The sequence below is a fragment of the Sphaerodactylus townsendi genome, linkage group LG08 (assembly GCF_021028975.2).
Source record: "Sphaerodactylus townsendi isolate TG3544 linkage group LG08, MPM_Stown_v2.3, whole genome shotgun sequence".
Taxonomy (NCBI): Eukaryota; Metazoa; Chordata; class Lepidosauria; order Squamata; family Sphaerodactylidae; genus Sphaerodactylus; species Sphaerodactylus townsendi.
Genome location: NC_059432.1, coordinates 2,680,731 through 2,707,425, shown reverse-complemented (window position 1 = coordinate 2,707,425; position 26,695 = coordinate 2,680,731). Strand labels below are relative to the sequence as shown.

The window sequence follows — 26,695 nt, the reverse complement described above, 5'->3', positions numbered from 1 at the left end:
CTGAGGAGGGCTGCTGCTCTTCTCCGCTCGGGTGTGGGGGTCTCCTCCTCCGTCTGGAGTAGCCCCCTCCTCGGCTGCAATGCTGCTGCAGGGGGTGCTCTCAGCCCTCCGGGAGGCCGTGCCGTCTCTGCCGGCGATCCTGTTGTTCCTGGCTGTGCTTCTCGTAGTTGCCGACTACAGGAAACGTCGGCGCCCAAAGGATTTCCCTCCTGGGCCTCGGCCCCTTCCTTTTGTGGGCAACATCCTGCAGATGGCCTATACGGACCCTCTTCTTAGTATGCAAAAGGTAAGGATGTGGGGAAGAGTCCAGACCTGTTGGGACCTTTTCCCCCTTGCTTTTGCCCTGGATCTTTCCCCTGGCTACAATGTATTTCCCAATGAAGCTACAGGTGAAACCTGTCGGGATCAGGAAGTAACAGTCAAGGATTTATACAGCACATTGATTCTTTTCTTCTGCTTGCAACTGCCGGTGCCCCTCAGTTCTCCCCACAGTCAGCAGACAGATGCTTCTTGGAAGACTATTCATGTCCAGAAGCATGAAGGGGAAACCTAGCTGGCTTCTAGTTGATCTCCAGCAACTGGTATTTAGAATTATACTGTGTTTCTGCTTCTCACCGACTGGGCTGAAGCTCGCAAAAGCTCAATTTGGATGGGACTCTAATCTTGCCTCTACAGTCTCTGGACTCACCATTTACACTTGTTGAACAAAATATATCTGAATGGCTGTTTACTACTTCCCACGTGCCCTCTCCAGGGGAAAAATACTTTCTTTTGTCTGTCCTAAAACAACAGCTTGAAACTACTTTAAGAAACTGGTGCATTCCTAGGCATTGGTCTTTTCTGAGATTACGAGTTTTATGCCTAAATCCCCCCAATTAAGGGATAGGAGCCAGAGGCAGCAACCTTCACAAGGGATTTTCAGCTCCTTTATGTCATTTTTCCTTCCAGCTTGAAGAAAAATATGGCAAAATCTTCAGTATGCAGATTGGCAACATGTGGTCTGTGGCTGTCACTGGACTGCCTCTGGTGAAGGAAGCTCTTGTTCATCAGGGAGAAAATTTCGTGGATCGGCCGCACTTTCCTTTGCACAAGGAGATTTTTGGACCATTTGGTGAGTTTCTTTTATTGTGTAACTTACTGTCCCGAGACGGCAGCCGTTCGCCTCCCCCATCCCCTTCAGCTGGCTCGGCTGGAGCACTTAGCATCCCCTCCAGCTGGAGCACCCCTCCCTTGCATGCCACCCCTCACTCGCTCCCCTCCCCCACTCTGCTTGCATGCCACCCTCCCCTCCCTTGCATGCCACCCCTTACTCCCTCCCTCCCCCACTTCGCTTGCATGCCACCCTCCCTTCCCTTGCATGCCACCCCCTACTCCCTCCCTTCCCTTACATGCCACCCCTCCATCTCCTCCCCCTCCCTCCCCTAGGGTGGGTGGGCTAGGTCCAGATGCCGGGCCCGCTCCCTCCCCTCCCTCGCATGCCACCCCTCACTCCCTCCCCTCCCCTACTCCGCTTTCATGCCACCCTCCCTTCCCTCGCATGCCACCCCTTACTCCCTCCCTTCCCTTGCATGCCACCCCTCCCTCTCCTCCCCCTCCCTCCCTCCCCTAGGGTGGGTGGGCTAGGTCCAGATGCTGGGCCCGCTCCCTCCCCTCCCTTGCATGCCACCCCTCGCTCACTCCCCTCCCCTACTTCGCTTGCATGCCACCCTCCCTTCCCATGCCACCCCTTATTCCCTCCCTCCCTTCCCTTGCATGCCACCCCTCCCTCTCCTCCCCCTCCCTCCCCTAGGGTGGGTGGGCTAGGTCCAGATGCTGGGCCCGCTCCCTCCCCTCCCTTGCATGCCACCCCTCACTCCCTCCCCTCCCCCACTTCGCTTGCATGCCACCCTCCCTTCCCTCCCTTGCATGCCACCCCTTATTCCCTCCCTCCCTTCCCTTGCATGCCACCCCTCTCTCTCCTCCCCCTCCCTCCCCTAGGGTGGGTGGGCTAGGTCCAGATGCCAGGCCCGCTCCCTCCCCTCCCTTGCATGCCACCCCCTCCCTTCCCCTTTCTTGACTTTAATCTTAGGAGAGTTGGAAACCTTCCCCTTGGCTTCTGGCTGTGGGAGGAGGTGAGACACAGATGGAGCAGCAAAAGGCCCCCGGAAGAGGGAAAAGTCAGAAAGGGCCATGGCAATGGAGGCCTCCCAGCCTCATAGGCAGGGAGCGGGGTCAGCAAAATCACCCGATGCAGCCTTTTCAAGAAAGCACCTGGCATCCCCGGGCGGAGGTACCCGCTCCAATCCACGTGCGGGGCGAGTCTCATCATGAAGTGGATGCTATCCTGGACTCTAGAGTGCATCATAACCGTCTACAGTATCTAGTCGCTTGGACCCATTTCCTGGTCGGGCACAATGAATGGGTGGACTCAGAACATGTGCAAGCCCCTCACCTAGTGAAAGCTTTGCATCATGCTTACCCTGACCGGCCTTGTGGGGGGGGGGGAAGTCTTAAGGGAGGCGGAATGTCAGGACTGTGCCTGTCAGTGGACGGGTGGCAGGCATGGCAAGGGGGGAATGGTTTATTACCGCTTGTTACTTTGCAGATGAGAGGCTCTCTCCCCCCTTCCCAGGACAGCCTGGTCACATATCTTATCTGTGTGTGTGTGTGTGTGTGTGTGTGAGAACTGTTCCCAGGCTTGTAGTGCTTTGAAGTGGGGAATGCAGAGGCTATTTCGCTCTGGGGGAGGGGGACAGTAGAGAATACAGGCAGTGGGTTTGAGCAGGAATTTTCAGATTCCTCTTTGCTGATGTTTGGCCTGTGCTGTAAAATAAAGACTTTAAAACAAATCTACAGTTTTTGTTATTTTCGGACTCGAGGTCTGACAGGTGCCCAGAATCGAGTGATAAGCCTGTGAATTCTGGTGCAGCAACTCTTCTGGCTGTTATAATTTCACTGTTAGCTCCTTCAGGTGATGATTTTTCTCCACCATCAACTGCTTCTCTCCGTTTCTCTATTCTCTCTGACTGTTTCTTTTGGTATTTCATTGGTAATGCTTAGGTCATCTAGAACAGTGGTTCTCATCCTTCCTTATGTCGCGACCATTTAATACAGTTCCTCATGTTGTGGTGACCCCCAACCCTAACATTTATCCATTTTACAGATGGAGAACACTGATGCAGAGAGTTTTAGGCGACCCCTGTGAAAGGGTCATTCGACCCCCAAAAAGGTCCCGACCCCCAGGTTGAGAACCACCGATCTAGAAGGTCAGTCTGAAGTTGCAACTCAGCCTCCCCTGGTATCTTCAATACTGAACCAGTTGGGCTTTCCCCCCAGACTTTTTGCTGGGGTTCTGCTACATCTACTTTAATAACCTTCCCAATTGTTTGTGCTTCTGTCCCTGAGAAGGATCCTTCCATTGTTAACTAAGCTAGAGGAACCACAAGTTGAGCCCCGGCCTCCCACTTCTTGCGATCGGCTAAAATCAAACACTTTTCTTCTCTAGGCTGATTATTTTCATCACCTACAGGTACCTCAGAGGTGCACTGAAATTCATTTTGCTCTTTCACATCTTCTTGGGCTTTAAATTTTTGATTCAGTCTTCGGAGTATTTCTGACTTGTTTTGAACAGCCATATCAGGTTTTACTTCTGCCAAAGGTTCCTGAGAGATGACAGCATTTGCATCCGCACTCACTTCCTTCAAAGCTGATGTCATGGAGATGACTTGGGGTGAACTGGGCTTTATCATCCTGGTGGGAGAACCTCCAGCTTGTCTGCCATGTGTGGGACTTAACTCTCCAACTCCCACAGGACTATTTATCCCTCTGGCTGCAAGATGCTCCTCCCAAGCTCTCCTCTCTCTTTCATAAGCTTCTTTTCCTTTTTGTTCTATCTAGCTGCTCTTTTAGAACCACAGTCCGGGCATTTGCTCGTGCCTTTAGCGCTTCAATTTTTTTACTCCTTATTTCTGCTTCATCGTTTAGTTCCTGCGCAGGAGAATCTCCAGCTTCATTCTTTTCTCCACAGAGTTTGGCTTTAATCTGCTTCTTTGCGGTTCTTCTTTCTTTCAAGTTCTGAAGCCTAATTTGTCTTAGTACTCCACATGTCCCTCAGCACGAGCGTGGTTTTGCAGGGCTTCTTGCTTCCGCTGGCAGAATTCTTCAACTTGTTGAGCTCTTTCTGCTCTCTTTCTCCTTTCTGCCTGATTGCATTGGCTTGTCTAGACACTTCCTCCAATCTTTTCACCCGTTTCCTAGTTGCATCAGCATCAGGTGAATGATGGTGACCTTCAGGCCCATTAGGAACACCTGGATGAACTCCAGATGGAAGTCTTCTGTCAACAAGTTCTTTTCTCTCAATCCAGCCTCTTTCCCCTCTGCTAATTTAATGCTTTCCCTTTTTTGTGGCATCTGATCAAGAATACCATGATAGTGTCAAGAATAGCATGACAGTCCTCGAATCAGCACAGGGGACACCTCTCCCTGTTAGGAATTACAAGTGTCTGTCACAATCCTGACAAGAAAGGGTTAACTGTGTGCATGTTAATTAGGTAGTGAGGTCAGTGTCTTGCGACTAGTTCATTGATTAGGCCATTGGGCAGTTAATCCGACATCACCTGTGTGAGACAGAGCATGTGGGTCAGAGGCTATAAAGTTAATTGATCTTCTTTGTCTCACTCAGACAGAGCACTGGAGGTTTTTCTTTTGTACCTGTAACATGGATTCACCTTAAAGGTGAATGCCTAGGCTGCATGTGAGCTCACATGGGCCAAAGTCCTGCAACTAAGTTTGTGCTAGAATAGTGAGGATTTATTGTTTTAAACTCCATGTATCCCTACCCTGATTTAGTTAAAGTTTTATCTTCTTTTTATAATCACAGCAAAAGTCTCTTGGTCTCTTATTTCACTCTGCTAATTCTTCAAACAGGGAAGCAATTTCCCCAACAATAGGTTATCGGGCCCAGCAGGCTTGCCAAACTGTGACGAGACCTTGCTTAAGTGCAAAGAGATTGCTGTGCAGATTTTTAAAAGGAGTTTTTTTTCCTCTTGCTGCCTCAGTCGGAGGTGCTTTGGATTTACAGTCGGTGATTTTGGATGGGAAAGAAAACCAAGAAGAAGGAAGCAAACATGTCCACAGCAGACAGCGCATCCTCTTCTACACGCAATGAAAATATAGGTCACGTAAATCAACCCCCCAGTTTGCCACCGTTGCGAAAACTAGAGAAAAATAATTTCCTTATTTGGCGTACCTGCATGCTGCAGAATTTGAGAGTCCAGCAGATCGCATGTGTCTTAACAGACAATCCGCCTGGATCTGATGCCAGTGAGCAAGCCAAGACCTGTTTTGAACGAGATGATGAAAGAGCCGTGCTTTTCATATCTTCATCATTGGATGAGACTGAAGCTGCTCTTGCAATCAATTCCCACTCTGCTTGTGCTCTATGGAAATCTTTAAATGATAGATATGCATTTGAGTCTCCTCAGTTTGTGAGATTGTTACCGCGCGGCCTGGGTAACTTTTATTCTCCCAGATCAACCAGCTCTCAGCAGCACAGAGGAACAGAAACAGGACCTAACACAGTGAGAATAGTGAAAAATAAAAATGAGTTTATTGAGATGCTGACCTACGTGCCAGCACCTCCACACCACAGCAACTGCAGCCGCCTAGCAGCTTTACAACAACTTATATACACTTTCTCCCGCCCGGGAATCCGGGGGAATACAGGACAGCCTACCACCATTCATTTACAGATACATAGGAACCTATTAGAGTCCAGAGGGCAGTCCCTTCTTGAATTTCGCGGCAGAAGCGGGCGAGTCGATGACGTAGGCACAGGCAGGAAAAACACAAAGGAGTCCTTTGAGTGCTTGGGGCCAGGAAACGAAACCTAACGACGATGGCACCTTTATCTGCCTGCTGGTGGGATTAAGGCAGATGGAGGCGCTTCTTCCGGGGTCCCTTTTGTCAAACGTCCATTCATGGTTTAAGCAAATGAAAGGGTTGTGCCCAGGTGGAGCAGGGGTAGATTCCTGCCTTGAGCCAAGGAGGTTCCATGCAGACGCAAACACAAGTTTAATTCCTATTCTACCTAATACAACTTGTTCCTATCTAACTTATAAAGAAATAAAACATAATTTCACTTTTGCTAAACAGCAAGATCAGAAATGGAATCAATCACTTCTGACTCCGCTATCAAGATCACTCAGAAAGCAGCTGCATACATGCAGAATGGCCCCAAATGGAAATTTAAGTGGCCATTTGAAAATTATGGAGGATCTGAGACATCAGATACAAGCAACAGGAACTTTGTTGCTAGATGAGGAATTTCTAACTTGCTTTGTCAGTTTGCCAGAGCTCTGTGATTCTTGCGTTGCTGTTTTGGAAGCCCGCGATGGGTTAACGGTAGATTATGCTTTGAATTATTTGAAAAGTGCCACATTTGCTTTTAAAGAAAAATCAACTTCTCACGGGAATGGGAATTCCACCTTAAAAGTGCATGGTCGTTTCCAAAAGCAGATAATAAGGAGAGAGGAGGCCTAGCGGCTCCAAATTTAAGATTATATTATGAAGCATGCTGCCTGATCTGGTTGAAAGACTGGTTCTTAGTTAAAAACAAGAGACTATTAGCACTTGAGGGGGCAGATCTGAGATATGGAACACATGCATATCTATGGTTTCACAAGAAAGGCTGAACAAACAATTCTTTCAGCATCCCTTTGGGTTTACTCTGTACAAAATTAGGGACAAATATAAAAATAAATTGTACAGGAACGTGCCATGGTGGATATCTCCCCATGAAGCTCTTTTAAATAAGAATGTGTTGGAGAAAGGTTGGTTAAAACTTTATGATTTATTAAAACTGGTACAGACAGAAAAAGGACCATGGGTAGAAATTAGAACGATGGAAGAATTAGAAATGGCTGGATGGAAAGTGAATTGGTGGCTGTATCAACAAGTGTATAGCATCATAAAGGAAGAATCGACTCCAATGTGGACTCAAGGTTTCAAAGACACACTTTACTTAAATCTTCTGGAAAAAAATGATCATCTAATTAAACGGATGTATAATTTGTGTTTAGATTTAGATATGGAAGACGAAGTAATAAAAGAATATATGATAAATTGGGCTAGAGATATTGGTCACACAATCTCACTGGAAAAATGGGGAAAATTATGGAAATCAGGACTTAAAAATGTTATCAGTAATGATATTAAAGAAAATCTGTAGAAGATTTGGTTTAGGTGGTACATTACGCCAAAACAACTGGCTAAATTTACCGGTACGTCCAACAAATGTTGGAAATGCAAGTTGGAAATAGGAAATTTATATCATATGTTATGGGAATGTTAAAAGGTTAAGAGATTTTGGTGTGATGTACATGAGGAAATTCAAAAAATTCTAAAGGTAAATATAAAATGCACTCCTGAATTATATTTGTTAGGAATGTGTGACAATAGGCAAATAACTGAAAACAGAACGCTATTTCAATACCTATCAACGGCGGCTAGGATCATGTTAGCTAGATATTGGCGTCAGCAGACACCCCTCGATACTAGAGTGGCGACATAAAGTAATGGACCTAGTTAAAACAGCAAGACTATCAGGATACGAAAAGTTGGAGACGAATGAAAAATTTAAGAATTTATGGTTATTATGGATTGAACATATCGAGGAGAAGTTAAAACAAAAATATGTAATCTTAGATATAATTTAAGAAGTATAAGAAATAATAGAAATACAAAATAAATATAATTATTAAATTAAGGTAGTAAATGTTGTGGTTTAGCTTGGTATGTAATTGCGGAAGCTCATTCATTTGTATGTTACGTTGAAAATGGAATAATATGGCAATGATATAATATATCAAGAGGTTGTAAATAGATTGTGATATTATTTTGGAGATATATGTGTACACTTATAATTGTAAATACAATAAAGCAATAACAAAAAAAGAATGCTGTTTTCCACCCAGGGTTGATCAACTCGAATGGAAGCATCTGGAAAGAACAAAGACGATTTGCTTTATCAACTCTCAGAAACTTTGGTTTGGGGAGGAGAAGTTTAGAACACCGAATACAAGAAGAGACCCGGTTCCTTACTGAGGTGATCAGAGATGAAAGCGGTAAGCTCTAGAGTCGCCACAAGTTGTATGAGGGGCTACTCCACGGATGGAGGCAGGCGAGCAGAATGTTCCAAAGGTGACTTCCTGTTGCAGAGTGTACATACTCTCTTGACAGTGAAACATTAGATGGATGCTGGAAGGAAGATCTATGTGCACAATGAGACCCCCTGGAAAGGTAACAAGGGCTCTCTGTCATGTTAATATAACAGCATCAGACCAAAGTTGTGGGGTGGGAGGGGTGTCAGGCTGGAGCCTGGAATCCATCAGGACTACACCGAGGGGTGAAGGGAGACAGATATGGGGATGGAGGGTTCCTTTAGCTTTTGGCTAACAAAGTAGGTGTACCTGGGGCCAGGTGGTGCCTTTATCTGTGTTCCTGACCTTGAGTCTGTCTTGCATTCCTTTCTGTAGAGCTCTGAGCAGTGTGGAATGGAGGTGTGGAATTGGGAGGGAGAAAGGCAAAGGTTTTTAATATATATATTTGGGTTATTTGAGACAGTTCTCAGAACTGGCGACTTCCCTCTGGCCAACTGATGTCTATCAATAAAGGCTTCTAAACCTAGCGTGTGAATTGGTCCATAGAACCGCGGCTCGACAAGGGGAATTTGAAGAGCTTCTGTTGACCTTGAAGTCCATGTGGGGTTTTCTGCTAGAACAGAACTCTGTATGTGCATTGGAGAACTCCTGCCATCCAATAATCCTTGCACAATTAAGAATGAAACAGATACCAATTGGAAAATGTAGCTATGGTGAAAATGCTGATATGTTGAATGTCTCATTGTGAGGGGCTGAGGATCAGGTAGGTCCTTCAGACCTTGACAAGGCCTCCATGGTCTGGCCACCATGTTGAGCGTGGCAACTCAGTGCTGGAAGGGCCTGACAGAAGGGTTGGGTCGATCCCTCCGGAGACCCGTCCCCTGTCCTCCTTAGCTAGGGCAGGGAGAATCCGGGACATGTGTGTAGCAACAGCATTGCAAAGTTCTGTGATGAATTTGAAATAGTCACTGAATGAACAACTCAACTGAACTTGAAATAGTCACTAAATAATTTATTCTTGAGAAAGGTTAGTTCTCCTGGAGGCGACTTAGGGCATCTTGGCTGGGTGATTTCCTTCCCTTTGACCAGAGAGGCAGGATGTTGATTTTTTCCACTTCGTGTTACTCGGTCTCCATCTTTGTTCCCCAGAAGTGTCCCTGCCTACGCAGAGAGAGCTGGTCGTTCGCTGGCTTACAGCCAGCTTAGGTTTTTTATTGCCAATATAGGCTTTTTTAGTTAGTGTCAGGACCCAGCAGAAAGGGAACCAGTGCAGCTTGATCGCCCTAGGCTCAGCAGCACCGGATTGCAAGGGATCCTCCAGCGGAACGTGGAGTTTCCCCTTGCCCATCCGGCGCCCAGACATAGCACACCGTTCTTTTTCACTCCTGCCCGGCACCTTCCATTGGTCAGCGGCAGAGGGGACGAGGGCAGCCACCCATGAAAGGGGACAGGCTGCCCAGAAGAGCTCCGGAGCCAGCAAGAGCTCCGGAGCAGCAGCGAAGAAAACGGTGCCATCTGCAGCCATCTGCGGCGGCAAGAGGAGACGGCGGAACCCAGCTGAAGAGGACTCGCCAGGATAAGCCGCCGGGTGGATTGCCCCTCAGGAGCGCCAGCGACCCATGTAGGGCCGCGGAGGGCAACTCCCCTGCACCGCAGCAGCGCGATGACCTCCCGGCGCCAGGCAGTCAGCCGTGCCATGATTCCGGCCCATGCAGGGCTGATGAGGGAGCAGAGCGGCGGGAACCCTCGGCGAGAGTGACATCACCCTCCGGAGACGAGGCAGATGACCGCAGTAATGCTTCAGATTCCAGGCAAGACCGGGAAAGGGGGGCAGGATGTGCAGAAAGCCACAGCCCAAGCTCTTTGGAAGGCAGAGCAACCACCCGGAAGGGCAGAGCAACCTCCCAGCGGGAGGACAGGTCAACCTCCCCATCACTGCCTGCAAACATGGCAATTCCTGGCTCTTGGAGAGACACCTCTCCAAGGGAACTCATGGGCTTCTTTAGAGAGGCCATGAGAGAGGAAATTACAAGGTTCCACAGGGGCAGGGAGGGTCGCAGTCAAAGACCCAGACCCCCCTTGCCCCCAGAACATAAAAGGAGGCACTGGTCCCCATCCAGGTCCCCCAGCCCCGTGGCAGAGAGGGACCCCCTGGCCATCCCAGGAGATGATTCAGAGGATTACAGCAAGGGGGAAATTGGGAATCAATCAGATCATTTCTCTGATTCCGAGGAGACCCCCATAGAATCCGGTGAGTGCTTTATGAGGTTTTTCAAACATGAACACCTCTCTACACTGATGGCCAAGACCATTTCTGCGCTGGAACTACAGGACCCAGCTGACGCAGAGGATCCCTCAGCCTCAGCCCCGGCCCCCACTAGACCCATCAAGGGGTGCCCCAAGGGTAAACAGGACATTATCCCTAGGCAGGAAAAACCTCAAGAGGTTTTCCCACTTCCAGAGTATTTCGAAAGGAGGATCTGCAGGGAATGGTCCGATCTCAGTTCCAATAAGGGCTCTCCGTCCATTTTCAAAAAGCTTTACGTAGTCCCGGATTACGTTCATCACATGCTGCAGACACCAATGGTGGATGCCCCAGTGGCGGCCCTCCAGTCAGGGGGCCTAGTGACAAAGGATGGGGAAGGGTGCCTGAAGGACCCCACGGACTGCCGCATGGATGCTTTTCTGAGAAACGCACACGAGAAGCTAGCCCTGGCCACCAAGATTCTGGCCCCATCGGCGACCGTCGCTCGGGCCTCCAACCTGTGGCTAAGGAGGCTCCTGGACATGATCCCCTCTGAGGATCAGAGAGAGCATTGAGAGGGTCCTCTTTGCAACGTCTTTCCTAGCCGACTCCACCTTCAACGCCATGATGATGGTGACCCGCTGCTCAGTGCTGGCGACGGTGGCTCGCAGACACACATGGTTACACTCCTGGGCCGCTGACTTTCACTCCAAGAAGGTGGTGGCTACCTACGATTTCCACGGGACTAGACTTTTTAGACAGGAACTGGACAACGTCCTAGTTGAGGCAAAGGACAACAAAAACAGGAAGGTCTTGCCCAGATACATCAGAGGAGACACTTCTTCCTCCTCGTACAGATCGCACACCATCTTCAGGACCCAATGGGCATTGCCAAGGCCTCCCAGAGACAGTTGGAGGACACAACACCAACATCACCAGTCCTTTCGGAAGCAAGGCAACTTTAACAACAACGCTTCGAACTCCTTTTGATCCAATTTCCGCCCTGGAGGGAAGACCGGTCAACCCTTCCACCTGGGTGGACCAAATCGCAGCTGACCACCAGAGCATCCTGGTCGTCGGTCGTCTGCATCACTTTCAAGATGTGTGGCTGGGCGACCACATCGACTGCCGGACAAGGGAGGTAATCGAGACAGGTTACCTCCTGGAGTTGGCAAAAACACCAAAGCCACGGTTCCGCACATTTCAGCGCCACTCCAGACTAGACATGCTCCAAAGGATGGAACAAGCCATCCAACACCCCTTGGAGATAGGAGCCATAGAACCAGATTCTTAGGAGTCTACTCCCACTTCTTCACTGTGCCAAAGAAAAATGGGGAGTGGCGCGCAATCCTAAACCTCAAATACGTCAACAAGCACATGCGGGTGCACAGATTCAAGATGGAGACTCTCCGCTCCATCACAGAAAACCTACAGCCAGGGGATCAGCTGACATTGCTAGACCTCACAGAGGCCTACCTTCTCATCCCCATCAACCCAAGGCACCGCAAGTACCTACGGTTCACAGCAGGGGGGGCACACTACCAGTACAGGGCTCTTCCGTTCGGGCTAGCAACAGCCCCGAGAGTGTTCTCCAAGGTTCTGCTCACCCCTATTATGGCACTCAGACAGGAGGGAATCCATGTTCACCCCTACCTTGATGACATCCTGATCAGGTCGAGCTCAGAGCCACGGGCTCAGCGGGAAGTCGAGAGAATCCAGGAAATCCTGACCAAGCACGGCTTCCTCATAAAACTGACCAAGAGCTCCCTCATTTCATCACAACGGATGAAACACCTGGGGGTCCTGATAGACACGTCTCAGAACACCCTATTCATGCCCCGAACGAAGATAATCAAGATTCAACAGCGGGCCAGAACATTTCGCACAGCCAAAAGGGCCTCCTTACTGCAACTAGCGAGCCTGATGGGCTTATTCATATCCATAGTGGGCATGGTTCAATGGGGCAGAATGCATGTGAGGCCGTTACAGAGATTCCTGCGACCACACCAGCCGCTGATAATGTCAAAGATGGACAAATCCCTCACCCTGACCCAGTCACTCAAGGACAGCCTCACATGGTGGACCCAGGCAGCCAACCTCACCGGAGGCAAGATCTACCTGACCCAGGACAGGGTACAGCTTTTCACGGACGCCAGCCTCAGCGGGTGGGGAGCCTACAGCCAGAACAGGTGCGCACAGGGCCTATGGTCGGCTGCAGAAGCACAACTGCTCATCAACATTCTAGAAACCAGGGCAATCTTTATGGCCCTGAATAACTTCCAGGAGGAGCTGCTGAACAAGCACGTCCTGGTGAGGACAGACAATATCACAGCAAAAGTATACATCAACAACCAGGGAGGATCCAGATCCTCGGCTCTGCACCAAGAGGCGAGCAAGGTACTGGCCTGGGCGGAGGCCCACCTACAATCCTTAACAGCAGAACACATTCAAGGCAGCCTAAACACAACAGCAGATTGGCTCAGTCAACAACAGATCTCCGAAGCTGAGTGGAAACTCAACTCATGGATCTTCAGGCAGATTGCACGACACTTCAGAATGCCAGAAGTGGATCTCTTCGCAACAGGGGAAAACCACCAGCTGCCAGCCTTTATGACCAGGTTCCACCAGCCTCGGGCGATAGCTACAGACGCTCTGACTTCACCCTGGCCGGAAGGCCTTCTGTATGCCTTCCCACCAGTCCCAATCATCCCCAAGCTCCTGAAGAAGGTGAGGACAGAGCAGGCAGAGATCATTCTGGTAGCGCCGTGGTGGCCGAGACGACCGTGGTTCTCTTCAATTCTACAACTATCCATTGCCCCAGCACTCACCTTGCTGAATCCCACAGACATGTTGTCCCAGGGACCAGTCTTTCATCCCAACCCCCAGTGGTTCTGCTTGACCACCTGGCGCTTGAGCAGCAAGCGTTGAAGAGGAAGGGCTACTCAGACAAGATCACGGAGACAATACTAGCTTCTAGAAGGCCATCCATGACCAACATATACAACTGCTCATGGAGAGCCTTCGTCAAGTGGGCCAGAACTGCCCACATCAACCCGGTGAGACCCTCGGTCCCACAGATCCTCCAGTTTCTACAAGCAGGCTATGAGAAGGGGCTCCGGAGTGTGACCCTGCGCAGACAGGTGGTGGCACTCGCAACGATATGGCCCAAAACACAAGGGCACCAAATCTCTAGGCACCCGGACATCATCCGCTTCTTGAAGGGCATGCAGCAACAGCAACCCCCAACTCTCCATAGGTTTTCTTCTTGGAAGCTCAACATGGTCTTCAGGGCGCTCACGAAGCCACCTTTCGAGCCCATACGCGCTATATCACTCAAGTGGCTGAGAATGAAAACCCTCTTCCTGGTCGCAATTACATCGGCACTCGGGGTTTCCGAGCTCAGAGCCATGTCGGTCAACCCCAATCTATGCTTGTTCCACAAAGACAGAGTGGTACTTCGACTGGACCTCACCTTCCTACCAAAGGTGGGTTCCTCCTTCCACATCAAGCAGGTCATCATCCCCACCTTCTTCCCAAAGCCTTCTCATCCAAAGGAGGTCCTCTGGCATGGCCTAGATGTGCACAGGGCCTTGAAAGAGTTCATTCGGCGGACAGAGCCCATCAGAAAGACCGAGGGCTTGTTCATCAATATTGCGGCGCCTGGAGCAGGAACGCTGATGTCCAAGGCAACAGTCAGCAGTACCATCAGGCATTGCATTGTCGAGGCCTACGTAGCCTCACACATTCCAATCCCACAGGGAATCATAGCACACTCCACTAGATGCACCGCAGCAAATGCAGCGTTCAGACGGCAAGTTCCAGTGGAGGACATCTGTCGGGTGGCCACATGGTCTTCCAGTTCGACATTCACCAGACATTACAAGATCCAGTCAATCTCAGCCGCAGAAACGGCTTTTGGCTCAAGGGTCTTGGAACACATCTTCAAAGACTGATCTTCCCACCCAGAATCCAGGGACATTGCTCGGGGAGGTCCCAGCCAACATGCCCTAAGTCGCCTCCAGGAGAATGGTCCATTGGTTCACTTACCGTGAAGGGGCCTTCTCCTGTGGGGCGACATGGGCATCTTGGCCCTCCCTAAGATCATTCAGTCTCCAAGACCAAAATCACGCATAACATTCCTGGTGTTTCAAATTTATAACGTGTTGTTGGAGTTCTTCCTGTTACCTCTAGCACATAGGAGATCGTGACTGCTTTGTCAGGAGACGTCTGGGGAACATAGATGGAGACTGAGTAACAGGAAGTGGAAAAAATCAACATCCTGCCTCTCTGGTCAAAGGGAAGGAAATCTCCCAGCCAAGATGCCCACGTCGCCCCAGAGGAGAAGGCCCCTTCACGGTAAGTGAACCAATGGACCGTTCTCACCATTTTTTTTTCATTATATTTTTCTTGTAAAAAGCGATAACTACTTATTTCCCCTTCTCAAGGTCAGCCATTTGACCCGCATTTTCAGATTAATAACGCCGTTTCAAATATCATCTGTTCCGTCACTTTTGGGGACCGCTATGATTACCATGACAGCCAATTCCGGAAGCTTCTGCATTTGCTTGATGAGGCACTCTACCTTCAAGGAAGTGTTTGGAGTCAGGTGAGTCCTCTTTGAGATTTTGTGGAATCCCAGAACCCATATCAGCTCCTGGAAGTCAGCCAGGTGGACACAATCCCACCTCATGTTGTTCCTTCTTGCTCCAACTCTCTTCTGTTTTTCCTGACTTCCCATTCAGGCTTTCCAGTCACATCCCGCGATGCTTTCCTTTTGATTTAGCATTTTTTCCATCATGACTTCATTTTCTTGGCAGGCATTGTGTGAACTCTCTCTGAACTTCACTGCAGCGAAACAGCCCACATATTTGACAAGTGGTAGTGTTTAGAGTAAATCACAGAAGAAACGCCCAAAGCAACAATATACCAACTGATAATTAATGTGCTAGTTTAATAAGTGTACAAAATTAAATATAACTGCAAGTGTATAGGTAATAAAACGTATTAGACAGCTATGGCGTAGGAGGTTAAGAGCTCGTGTATCTAATCTGGAGGAACCGGGTTTGATTCCCAGCTCTGCCGCCTGAGCTGTGGAGGCTTATCTGGGGAATTCAGATTAGCCTGTGCACTCCCACACACGCCAGCTGGGTGACCTTGGGCTAGTCACAGCTTTTCGGAGCTCTCTCAGCCCCACCTACCTCACAGGGTGTTTGTTGTGAGGGGGGAAGGGCAAGGAGATTGTAAGCCCCTTTGAGTCTCCTGCAGGAGAGAAAGGGGGGATAGAAATCCAAACACCTCCTCCTCCTCCTCCTCCTCCTCCTCTTCTTCTTCTTCTTTCAACATAAAGCAACACTTAAAGAGGTTTCGTCTGTGTTTTGCAGCATTCCACCATGCCTCTTTGATTGTTTTGTGTGATTTTAGAGTGTTTAGTGTCAGACTAGGGTCTGGAAGATCCATGTTTGAATCCCCACTTTGCACAGAAGCTCTGCTGGTTGACTTTGGGCCACGCTGACATTCTCAGACTAACCTACCTCACAGGGGTGTTCGGAGGATAACGTAGAGGAGAGCAGGACAATGGAAACTGTTGTGGGCAGAAAGGCTGGGAACTCACGTAAAATTTAAAATGTACACATCAGGGGTGGCCAATCTATGGCCATGCTAGCAGGGGCTGATGGGAACTGTAGTCCATGAACATCTGGAGCACCATAGGTTGGCCACCCTAGTGTATATGCTTGTTGTGACTGAAAGCCAAGTATGCCCACTGCCACTTCACAGCACAGTTTCCTCCTTTCTGCTCAAACAGGCCAAAAAATGTCTTTTCTTTCTGCTGTACCCTTTCTTGAGATGGGCATGTGTGGTATGCAGTTGCATGTATTGAATGCACTACAAGAACTTCTACATTCTTTCCATGCAAACTCAATAGTTTTAATTTTCTGTTTTTTCAGGTGTACGATGTCTTTCCAACCATAATGAAATACTTGCCAGGACCCCATCAGACACTTCGTAAAAACTGGGATCAAATTAAATGCTTCATAAAAGAAATAATTGAAAAGCACAAAGCAGACTGGAACCCCTCTCAGCCAAGGGACTTCATTGATGCTTATCTCAGTGAAATGGCGAAGGTAAGTGATCAAAATACAGCCAACTTCTTATTTTTTAGAAGGCAACGTAACTGTGTGTAGGAAATCTTATTTCCCGCGGCCAGTGTTCCTTCCTGCCTTGTGTTAGTGACGCCAAAGTCAGTAAAGTTCTCTCTGTTACATCACTGTTACATGACACATCACTGTTACATCGCTGTTCCCCTAAGCCAGTGGTGGCGAACCTATGGCACGGGTGCCAGAAGTGGCACTCAGAGCCCTCTCTGTGGGCACGCGCAAACAGAGTGCCCCTCCCCCCCCACACATCTAGGCTGGACTGGGCTGCTGGGCTTGATTATTAGCATTAAACCTAAGACCTAGTTTTGGGGAAGCAGCATAGGTAACCCTGTTAAGCGCTGTTAAACCCCACTGATTTTCATGCGAAGAACTAAAGCGTGATCCTTTACCAGGGAGTAAGCTCGGTTGCTGGCAATGGGGCTTGCTTCTGCATAAACCCTCCAAGGGTCGTGATTCACCCGTTGGAAGAGTTGCACGGTGGCTTTAACGCAAAGCCACCTACTACCACCAAGCTTACTCCCGAGTAACGTGTGCCTTGAAGCCAACCGTTTTTTCTAAACTAAAACCTCAGTATTCAGGTTAAATTGCCGTTTTGGCACTTTGCGATAAATAAGTGGTTTGGGGTTGCAGTTTGGGCACTCGGTCTTGAAAAGGTTCACCATCACTGCCTTAAGCTCTATGCCCGAGGATGCCTTCAGCAGACTGTGGAACTCTGCTCAGAAATATCTGATCATCAATTGGCTTGGTTTTTCCTTTAAGGCTGTGTCCATCATTTTCAGGGTTATTGCCAAGATCCTGTTTGGTCCTGAGCAAGCCCTGGAATCTCACTGTGATGTCAGCGTGACTGGAAGCCCTGGAATCTCATTGTGATGTCAGTGTGACCGGCTTCGCTCCTGGATTCATTTTCTTTTCTTCTAATTTTTCTTTGAAAGGAGGGGGCCGCTGCCAGTTTCCATGAAGAGAATTTGATATCTTCAACATTAGATCTGTTTTTCGCTGGGACAGAAACGACGTCTACAACACTGCGCTGGGCTTTGCTGTACATGGCCATTCATCCAGAAGTTCAAGGTAGAAGGACCAGTCATGGGTTTCTGACTTCCATTATCTAACTGGCATCCTCTGCTGTGTTAAAATCTGAAGTGCCACACTAGCACTTATATTAACAGCAGTGAAGTTCTTAAAGGAGCAGCAGTGGCATAGTGGTTACAAGCAGGTGTACTCTAACCAGGTTTGATTCCCTGCTCGGGCGCTTGAGCTGTGGAGGCTTATCTGGGGAACCAGATGTGTACTCCAACGTATGCCAGCTGGGTGACCTTGGGCTAGTCACAGTTCTTCACAGCTCTCTCAGCCCCACCTACCTCACAGGGTGTTTGTTGTGGGGGGGGGGGGGAAGGAGATTGAAAGCCCCTTTGAGCCTCCTTATAGGAGAGAAAGGAAGGGTATAAATCCAAACTCCTCCTCCTCTTCTTCTTATATTGGTTAAAAATGGCACATTCATCGTTCTTGATAGCTCAGGAACTGTTTTTTCTTCTACTGATCATACATGTTTTGTGTACAGCAAAGGTGCAAGCTGAAATAGACTCTGTGATCGGCCAGTCTGGCCTGCCTACCATGGACGACAGGGAACGCCTGCCCTACACCCATGCAGTTGTACATGAAATTCAAAGGAAAAGCAACATCGTGCCTTTTGGTGTGCCACGGATGACAAGTTGTGACACCACGCTGGCTGGATACCGTTTGCCCAAAGTAAGTGAAGAAATGTCTGTTTCCTACTCTTAAAAGGAATACTTTAAGGGAAAGATCTGAACGTTCAGTTGTACCATATCCTTCAAAGAGCCATCAGTGGAGAAATGTTATTTATGGTTCACTGTAGCTCTGTCGCTTTGCCCTTTCCAACTCTGATACGACAGTCACAACTACAGTCACAGCACAGGCGTAGCTGGGCCATGCTGCACTCGGTGCCCACTCTGCATTTTCCGCCCCCCCCTCAGCAGTGCCCTCCCCCCCCCCCACACACTTACCTTTGTTCAGCCTGAAAGTGGTGACTGGAGAAAGTAGCTGTTCACTTGAGGCTGGAAACGGCCTGGTGGAAACTACATTTCCCAGGAGACCCTGGGGCTCGCAAGGTCTCCTGGGAAGTGTAGTTTCCACCAGGCCATTTTCAGCCTCATGTGAACAGGCCGCTTTTTCAATCACCACTTTTAGGGTGAACAAAGGTAAGTGTGTGTGTGTGGGGGGGGTGCCGCGGGTGTGTGTTCCCGCCCCCAGGTGCACACCCGTTGCAATGCGCACCCCCTGCCCCCTGGTAGCCCCCTGGTAGTGCAGTAGCTAAAAACAGGCATGCCATGTTTCTTGGGCTTGCCATCTTAACCAGAAGAGACATCATAAGGATGTCAGAGTCAAGTCAAGGCTTGGTGCTGCTAAGACAACCTGATTCTGCACATATCATCAAAAGTTGCAGAAGAAGTTTCTCCTGGGTCCCAGTGGCCAACATCCCTCAGAGATTGAGCCTTCCTTTGCAGAGTGTTTTTTGCATGGACAACCTGCTGTTACTGTTTCTATAAGAATGTATTGGCATGCACTTGACAGTGGCCTGTGAACTGCAAGGCTCCTCCCTGCCAGAGGCGCCATTGAGTCAGTGGGGTTGGGAGACAGAGCTGAGGACAGAGCTGCTGGCTGTCTTCCTGTTCCCTGAGCCTTGGGGAGGATTAACTGAGGGTGCTGTGCGAGCGACTGGTGCTGGGAGCCAGCTGGAGTGTGGTTTCTGATGGCTGTTCTGTGTGTTCCTTTGTCTAGCTTTTTGCTAAGCGAGTATCAGGCCTGTGCCATTCTGGGCTTGGCAGTTTGCACGTCCACAACTCAGCTGCAGATGGCCCAGCCATTATCATCGCTCAAGGCTACGGAGGCCTCCCCCCCCCCCCCGCTTGCATGTAACTAGTTCAATAGAGCTTAGCCATTCGTCCTTATCTTTCCTTCCTGAAGGAGTGAACTGTCTGTCCCAAACAATGCTGTTGTTTCCACCGTTCTTTCACATGGTGATATTATGGGAATACGAGGGTGGGGGGATTCTGGGTTGAAGCTTACTGTAAGGTATAAACCAGGGGTCAGAGAGCCAAACCCCAGTTTCAGCTATCTGAGCCTGGGCTGACACAGTTCCAATAAAGCTCTTGAAGTCTTCCTGAGTCTTGTTGATGACTGGGGTAACAGACCCTTACAGTGAGGAAGGTCTATTTGCTTGAGACTGACTGATGGCCTCGACTGTTGTTGTGGCTGTGGGTGGTGAGAGGCGGGGGCTGTGAGCAGAGGTGGGATCCAGCAGGTTCTCACAGGTTCTCGAGAGTAGGTTACTAATTATTTGTGTGTGCCGAGAGGGGGTTACTAATTGGTGATTTTGCCAAGTGATTTTTGCCTTAGTTACGCCCCTCCTCTCAGCAGTAGTGTGCAGAACTTGAAGCAGTCTAGCAGGAGGTGCACCGGCGTGCGTGGCAGCCTGCGCCTGCGTGCATTCGTTTCCCGCCCAAGGACCAACGCAGCAGCTGCGTCCTTGCCACAGCCCTGCCCAGAAATGCCCCGCCCCCATCGTGCCCCACCCAGCCCCATTGGCGCTACGCCACTGTTTGAATCCCACTACCATGGGAACCTGTTACTAAAATTTTTGGATCCCACCACTGGCTGTGAGCCTGTGAATGGCGGGGGCATGAGGCGGAGGGCAGGGGCTAAAGGGCTCTTGGCCTGTGGCTCTTCACCTGGGATCCTAGAATTAGTTCAGAGGCTTTCACAGCTTGATTAGAGCAGCGGAGCTCAGCTAGACATTTGGTCAGGTCTAAACATCTCAGGTTAGAAGCAACGGGCAATTGTCGGGGATTTTAGTGGGAGACTTTTGTGGGGGAGGCTCAGAGTTCTGTTTTAGTACCTATTTAGATCTACCGAATATGGATGGTGAAGAAGTTGTTGCAGTCAACTTTAAGAAAAATACATTATTTAATTAATTTTATAACAACAATTACAAAAACTACACAAAGCTAACCAACAAAAACTAACACCAAGTTGATCGAGTCACCTTACACACTGCATCCAGAAACTACACATTGTGACTTCCCACTCATTCCACACTGTAGAAGTTATCCATATTATAGTAATCCATTAATAGCAGAAACCAGAAAGCTTTCAAATCTTTGTAAAATTCCATTTCAAAAACAAAACAAAAAAGATACAAACAAATCTACTTAAATCTCAACTCCCTCCCTTAGAAGTCTAAGAAGTGTTCTTAGAAGTCTCTCAGCTCAGAGGCAGGCCATGGCAAACCACCTTGGGAAGTCTCTTGCCTTGAAAACCAGACGGGGTCACCTTCTCACCTTGCACATATCAATATGAAGAATGCCAGGTATAAGGAGCAACATAAATCCTGAATGTGAACAGTTCCATTTGTTGAAAATATTTTGAGATGGGAACTGTGTTTTGGTTAAACAGAATGTCCTGGATATTTTCAGAAGAAGAAGAAGAAGGAGGAGGAGGAGGCGGAGGAGGAGGAGGAGGAGGAGTTTGGATTTATATCCCCCCTTTCTCTCCTGCAGGAGACTCAAAGGGGCTGACAATCTCCTTGCCCTTCTCCCTCACAACAAACACCCTGTGAGGTAGGTGGGGCTGAGAGAGCTCTGAGAAGCTGTGACTAGCCCAAGGTCACCCAGCTGGCGTGTGTGGGAGTGCACAGGCTAATCTGAATTCCCCAGATCAGCCTCCACAGCTCAGGCGGCAGAGCTGGGAATCAAACCCGGTTCCTCCAGATTAGATACACGAGCTCTTAACCTCCTACGCCACTGCTGCTCCTGGGGCTGAATTCAGAGAATCTGAATTCAGCCCAAATGCATCCTCATGCAGGATGCCAGGTGAAATAGTAACACAGAACGTAAAGGTCATTGCACTAAGCAAGCCATGATGTTTTAACACACTTTCTGCTTTGTACCATTCCTTCTTTTTCAGGGAACTGTTTTCATCCCCTACTTGACAGCAGTGCTGTTTGATAAGGAGGAGTGGGAAACTCCAGATGTCTTCAATCCTGACCATTTCTTGGAAAATGGTCAGTTCAAGAAGAAGGAAGAATTCCTGCCATTCTCCGCAGGTAAGAGTTGATCAAATGCTCGGAAGCTAGAAGGGCAGGGGTCTGCTCCAAGCAGCCAACCCGGAAAGAGCTCAGTGGGACGGCTATCCAGAAACATTGCACACGAGTTTAAAAACAACACCACCACCTTTCATCACCATCTTCGGGTTTTTCTCTGTTAAGAAGAATCCAGTCTGAAAGATGCTGCCCAATAGCAGTCTCCCCTCCTCCAGTGGGCCTTGTCATTCACTGATGGTTTAGGTCTGAGATTTAGCTCCTCCGACCATTTTCTCCAGGGATGTATGGGAAACATTAATTCCGTAGGCACAATTTTGGCAGGAAGCCTCAACAAGGCGCCACCGCCATTTTCTACAGCCCCGGTTCCTGTGCAACAGGGGCGTACCTAGGCAAACTGGTGCCCGGGGACAAAACCTGAGTTTGGCGCGCCCCCCCCCCCCGCCCGGCGTATGGGCAGCCACCCTCCCCCACCATGACCAAAAAATGATTTTTTGTACCAGCTCACAAAACACCTCCCACTCCCAGCAAAACATACATGGCTCTCTTCCCACCAACTCTTTTCCTAATTTCCTAATCACAACAACCCTATGAGGCAGGTTGTTAGCCTGAGAAACAACTCCAAGCCTGTGCAAGCATGTAAATCTCTCACAAATCACCCCCAGCAAAACATTTACCAAACAAATGTCAGCATCATCTCCAGTGGAATCCACCCCCAAACATCATCACTTTCAATGGTGTTTTTAAACTAGGGAGCTCAGATTCTTCTTTTAAATCTACCTTAAAGGGAGAATCTGGGGTCCCTGGTTAAAACAAAATTAAGAAAGTGAGATGCCAGTTGGGGTGGGATTCTCCCCCACCCTGAAACAGCATCACTTTTGGAGGGGTTGGAGATTCAAGAGGGAAATAAATAGCAGATAATGCTGGAATCTGGGCAAGTGGGCACATTCGGATAAAAAAATTGTCCGATTATGTCCTGCCCAAATATGAAGCAAATGCTGAATGCAAGGTATTTGCAGGCTTTTAAGGGGGTATTTTTGGTGTTTTTTCGCCTCTGCAGGGAGCGCATTTTTAAAACTAAGCTGGCACCATGATTTCTGGGCATCCATCCAGAGACTGCCCTGATGATACCACCCAAGTTTGGTGATGTTTGGTTCGAGGGGCAGCAAAGTTATGGACGCCCAAATGGTCAATGCCCCCATCCCTCATTGTTTTCAATGGGATCTAACCTGAGATGGGGGCTACCCATTTGAGGGACCATAACTTTGGTCCTCCTGAACCACCCCAAGAAATTTGCCCAAGATTCTTCGTTTTGCAGTGACTTTGCTCCATTGTAGCTAATGAGGAATTTCTGAGGCAGGCTGCACATTTTTGAAGATAGAGGCGCCAGACTTTCAAGGTGGCTCCAAGAGGCCTCCTGGTAATAGCATCCAAGCTTGGTGAGCTTTGCTTCTGGAGTGGGGGGGGGGGGGAAGTTGAGAGAGTTCTGAGAGAACTCAGCCACAGGCTTTCATGTGCAGGAGCGGGGAAACAAAATAAGCCTTTTGGGGGCCCATAAAATTGAACCCCCAGAAGCAAAGGTCTCCAAACCTGGATGCTATTACCAGGAGGACCTCCTGGAGCCACCCTGAAAGTCTGGTGCCTCTATCTCTCGAGGTATTTAGTATAAACCTTCCCAATAATGGACAGGAGGCTAATTGGTGCCTCTATCTTAAAAAATGTGCAGCCTGCCTACACACTCAGAAATTCCCCATTGGCTACAATGGAGCAAAGTCACTGCAAAACAAAGAATCTTGGGCAAATTTCTTGGGGTGCCTGGAAGGGGTGTATTTTTAAAGCTAGTGACACCAAAATTTCAGGGTATCATCTGTTAACTATTATTATGATTCCGCCCAAGTTTGGTGAAGTTATGTTCAGGGGGACCAAAGTTATGGTCCCTCAAATGGGTAGCCCCCATCTCAGGTTAGCTCCCATTGAAAACAATGGGGATGGGGCACCCCCTTTGGGGGTCCATAACTTTGCTGCCCCTGAACCAAACATCACCTATTTTGGGTGGTATCATCAGGACAGTCTCTGGAAGATACCCTGAAATCATGGTGCCGCTAGCCTTAAAAATGCTTCCCCTGCAGGCCGGAACGTGAAAAAACACTTAAAAAATTTAAAAACACACAAACGACCCTGAAATGTTGGCGCCCCCCCACGTGACCAAATGGGGGGTGCCCGGGGACATAGGGTACCCCCTGTCCCTAGGCAGGAACGCCACTGCTGTGCAAAATAATGATTGGGCAGGATTGTTGCCCTCGACTCTGCTCCAGGTGCTGTTGACTCAGCAGATGCAAGGGAATGATTTGGAGAAGAGCGGGTGACAAGGCCAGAATCCCTTAATCTCATGACAGGGGAGACTGCCCAACTCACCCCCCCCCCCCACAAGAACCCAAGGCCTCGGGACGATTTTTGAGCTGTTCAAGATCACATGATTCCCCAGCCAAGAGGGTGAGGCGATCTCCCTCTTCTGAATATTCCAAACACCGCCTGGAGCCCCTCGGGGATAGGGCGGTATAAAAATCAATCAATCAATCAATCAATCAATCAATCAATCAATCAATCAATCAAATAAATAAATAAATAAATAAATAAATAAATAAATAAATAAATAAATAAATAAATAAATAAATATTCAGCGAGAGGAGGGGGCACAGAAAAAGGATCTCTTTGTTCTGTTTCGCCCCCTTGTCACCAAACAGGAAAGAAAGCTCGCATACCAGCAAGAAAGCAATTTGGCAGAATTCAATTCAAACAGAACTGCGTTAGAAGTAAAATAGGAAGTGATTCTGAATGCCGCTTGCCTCTGGCTCCAGGGGCCCTCCAACTGCCTTGGGCTTCAGGCATTTTGTCGAGCAGAATATTGTGCTTTCTCTGCACAGTGGGAAGCAAAGCTTTTTCTGCCGCTAGGGCTACGGTTGTTGCTGCAGCAAACCTAAGGAGTTTGCAGTTCACATAACCATTTTGTTGTTGTTGTCTTCCAGGAAAGCGAGTTTGTCTTGGGGAGCAGCTGGCCAGGACGGAACTCTTCGTTTTCTTCACCGCCCTCCTTCAGAAATTCACTTTCCAGGCTCCAAAGGGTGTGAGCTTAAACCTTGATTGCAAATGGGGACTCACGTGTTCCCCCCAACCTTACCGCATCTGTGCACTCCTTCGTTAAAAGAAGCAATTTCTGCTATGGCTTTCCCTAAAATTAATTTTAACTGATCATCTTCTTTCTGTTCTTGCTCTTAGGGTTTATTGGCTTCTGTGAAGGGAGGGGATTTACTGCAATTTAAACAAAGGAAATCATATAGTTAGACCAGAATCTGACTGATTAACCAAAGAGGCCTTCTAAATGTGATTATTTCACATGTGACACTAGAGAAACCAGTGAAAAAATGACCTCTATTCACAACCACTAAAGAGGCCTAAAACCCCTCTCAAGTGTAAGTAACCAGGAAAGAACAGTTAACAGTAAGTACAATGAAGGCAAAGATACAGATGCCACATCCCATCCTGGAGAGATGCCAAGAACTTACTAGGGCTTGAAAGCTGGTAGGCAACAAGTTTGGGGAGCAGAGGTTTCAAACACCTGATGAACAGTGATATCATTGAAAAATTCCTAAAGGGCCCTTTGCATATGGCATCTCCAGTGGTCCACAGATTCCCATCCTGGAGTCTGGGCTGGGCCTAGAAAGCATTGTCAAATGAACATACGGAGGAGATAGATATTAGTTTCCTGAATTGAAAGGTGTCTTCCTTATAGCAATCACTTCTGAAAGAAGTGTCTCTGAATGGAGGGCCCTATCCATGGGGGAGGAACTATGTACCTTTACCCAGGACGCTGTTATTCTGTGATTGGATCCTTCATTTGTCCCTAAGGTAAACCCAGGGTCCCATTTAAGTCAACCTGTGGCGCTTTCATCTTTTTTGTTCTAAGCCAGTTCATGCTAAAGAAAAGGAATGGCACACACCTTAGACATGCGTAGAGCCTTAAAGTTTTATTTGGCCAGAATTCTTTCTTTGTCTGTCCTATATGTAAGGAAAAACAAAGCGAGATGTTTGATTGCCCAACGGGTCACTCACATGATGGAAAAAGTTAGCATATGAGGCTCACAGACTTCAGGCTTTTGCTACCAGAGCTCTTGTTGGTGAAATCTGCGAAGCTGCAACTTGGTTGTCCTTTTTGACATTTGTGCGTCACTGCAGGCTAGATGTCCAGGCTTCAGCTGATATAGCCTTTGATCACAGAATTCTTCAGCAGGTGGTTCATCAGGAACACTAAGGTGAGAGCAGATTACAATATGATTGAAAACATTAAGGTTTTCAATTAAGTTACTATTGATCTTTCCCACCCAGGTGCATAGCTTGAGCATATAACCGTCAGTGAACGACAAGCCCCACTGAAGGAGAATGACAGGTTGGAACTTCCCGTGAAGGTGGATTCTCTCTGGTGGGGCAAAATCATTCACCCCCACCCTGATGCTATTAGGAGTGGAATGGCTCTATTTTTAAGGTGGAGCAGAGCTTGTGAATCCTGGAGGGAAGAGGAAGGACAGCCCCCTGTCATTTCACATTTCCAGAGCCCCGCTTGCACTAATGGGGGCGTGGCCTAAACCATCAGTGAATGGCTTCACCCCACTGTTACCAGACAGAACATTGGTAGGTGGAGTCCTGTTTTTTAGGGGAACAGTCTCTCTACCCATCCTGCCAGCCCTTGGGGTGGCTTAGAGATGAAGATGGGTGCCATCCCCTGCATTGGCTAAGTATCATCCACAAGGGCAGGACCCTGCCAGGAACAGCCCCCGCTAACATCAGCTTGCAGGACAAGCCTCACAGAGGCCTCGTAGCTGCTGGCATCAGGAACAAACTGCCCCTGATAATGGAGGTTCCATGGAAGCATCCCAGCTGCTGCCATCAACATTCCTCCTCCACTGAGTTCTTTTCCAGCGTCTTTTGAGCTAGCGACCATTTTTATATCTTCTGACAGCTGCTTTTAATAAATTGTATGTCATATGAA

The 26,695-nt window shown here is 48.6% G+C and overlaps 1 protein-coding gene across 1 annotated transcript; it reads left to right on the top strand.

The window, feature by feature from the left end:
• On the top strand, positions 1-26,695 carry LOC125437751 (cytochrome P450 2J2-like). The gene is made up of 9 exons (XM_048505684.1): positions 1-286; positions 949-1,111; positions 7,953-8,102; positions 14,829-14,989; positions 16,329-16,505; positions 17,471-17,606; positions 18,097-18,284; positions 21,519-21,657; positions 24,678-26,695. The coding sequence occupies exons 1-9, from the start codon at positions 80-82 to the stop codon at positions 24,851-24,853; spliced, it is 1,497 nt and encodes a 498-aa protein (XP_048361641.1). The 5' UTR covers positions 1-79; the 3' UTR covers positions 24,854-26,695.

Bases quoted from the DNA above. Each gene is read 5' to 3' on its own strand.
- LOC125437751 (XM_048505684.1), top strand. From the start codon at position 80: ATGCTGCTGCAGGGGGTGCTCTCAGCCCTCCGGGAGGCCGTGCCGTCT. The intron at 17,607-18,096 runs GTAGAAGGACCA...TTTTGTGTACAG, and splicing joins CATTCATCCAGAAGTTCAAG to CAAAGGTGCAAGCTGAAATA. The intron at 21,658-24,677 runs GTAAGAGTTGAT...GTTGTCTTCCAG, and splicing joins ATTCCTGCCATTCTCCGCAG to GAAAGCGAGTTTGTCTTGGG.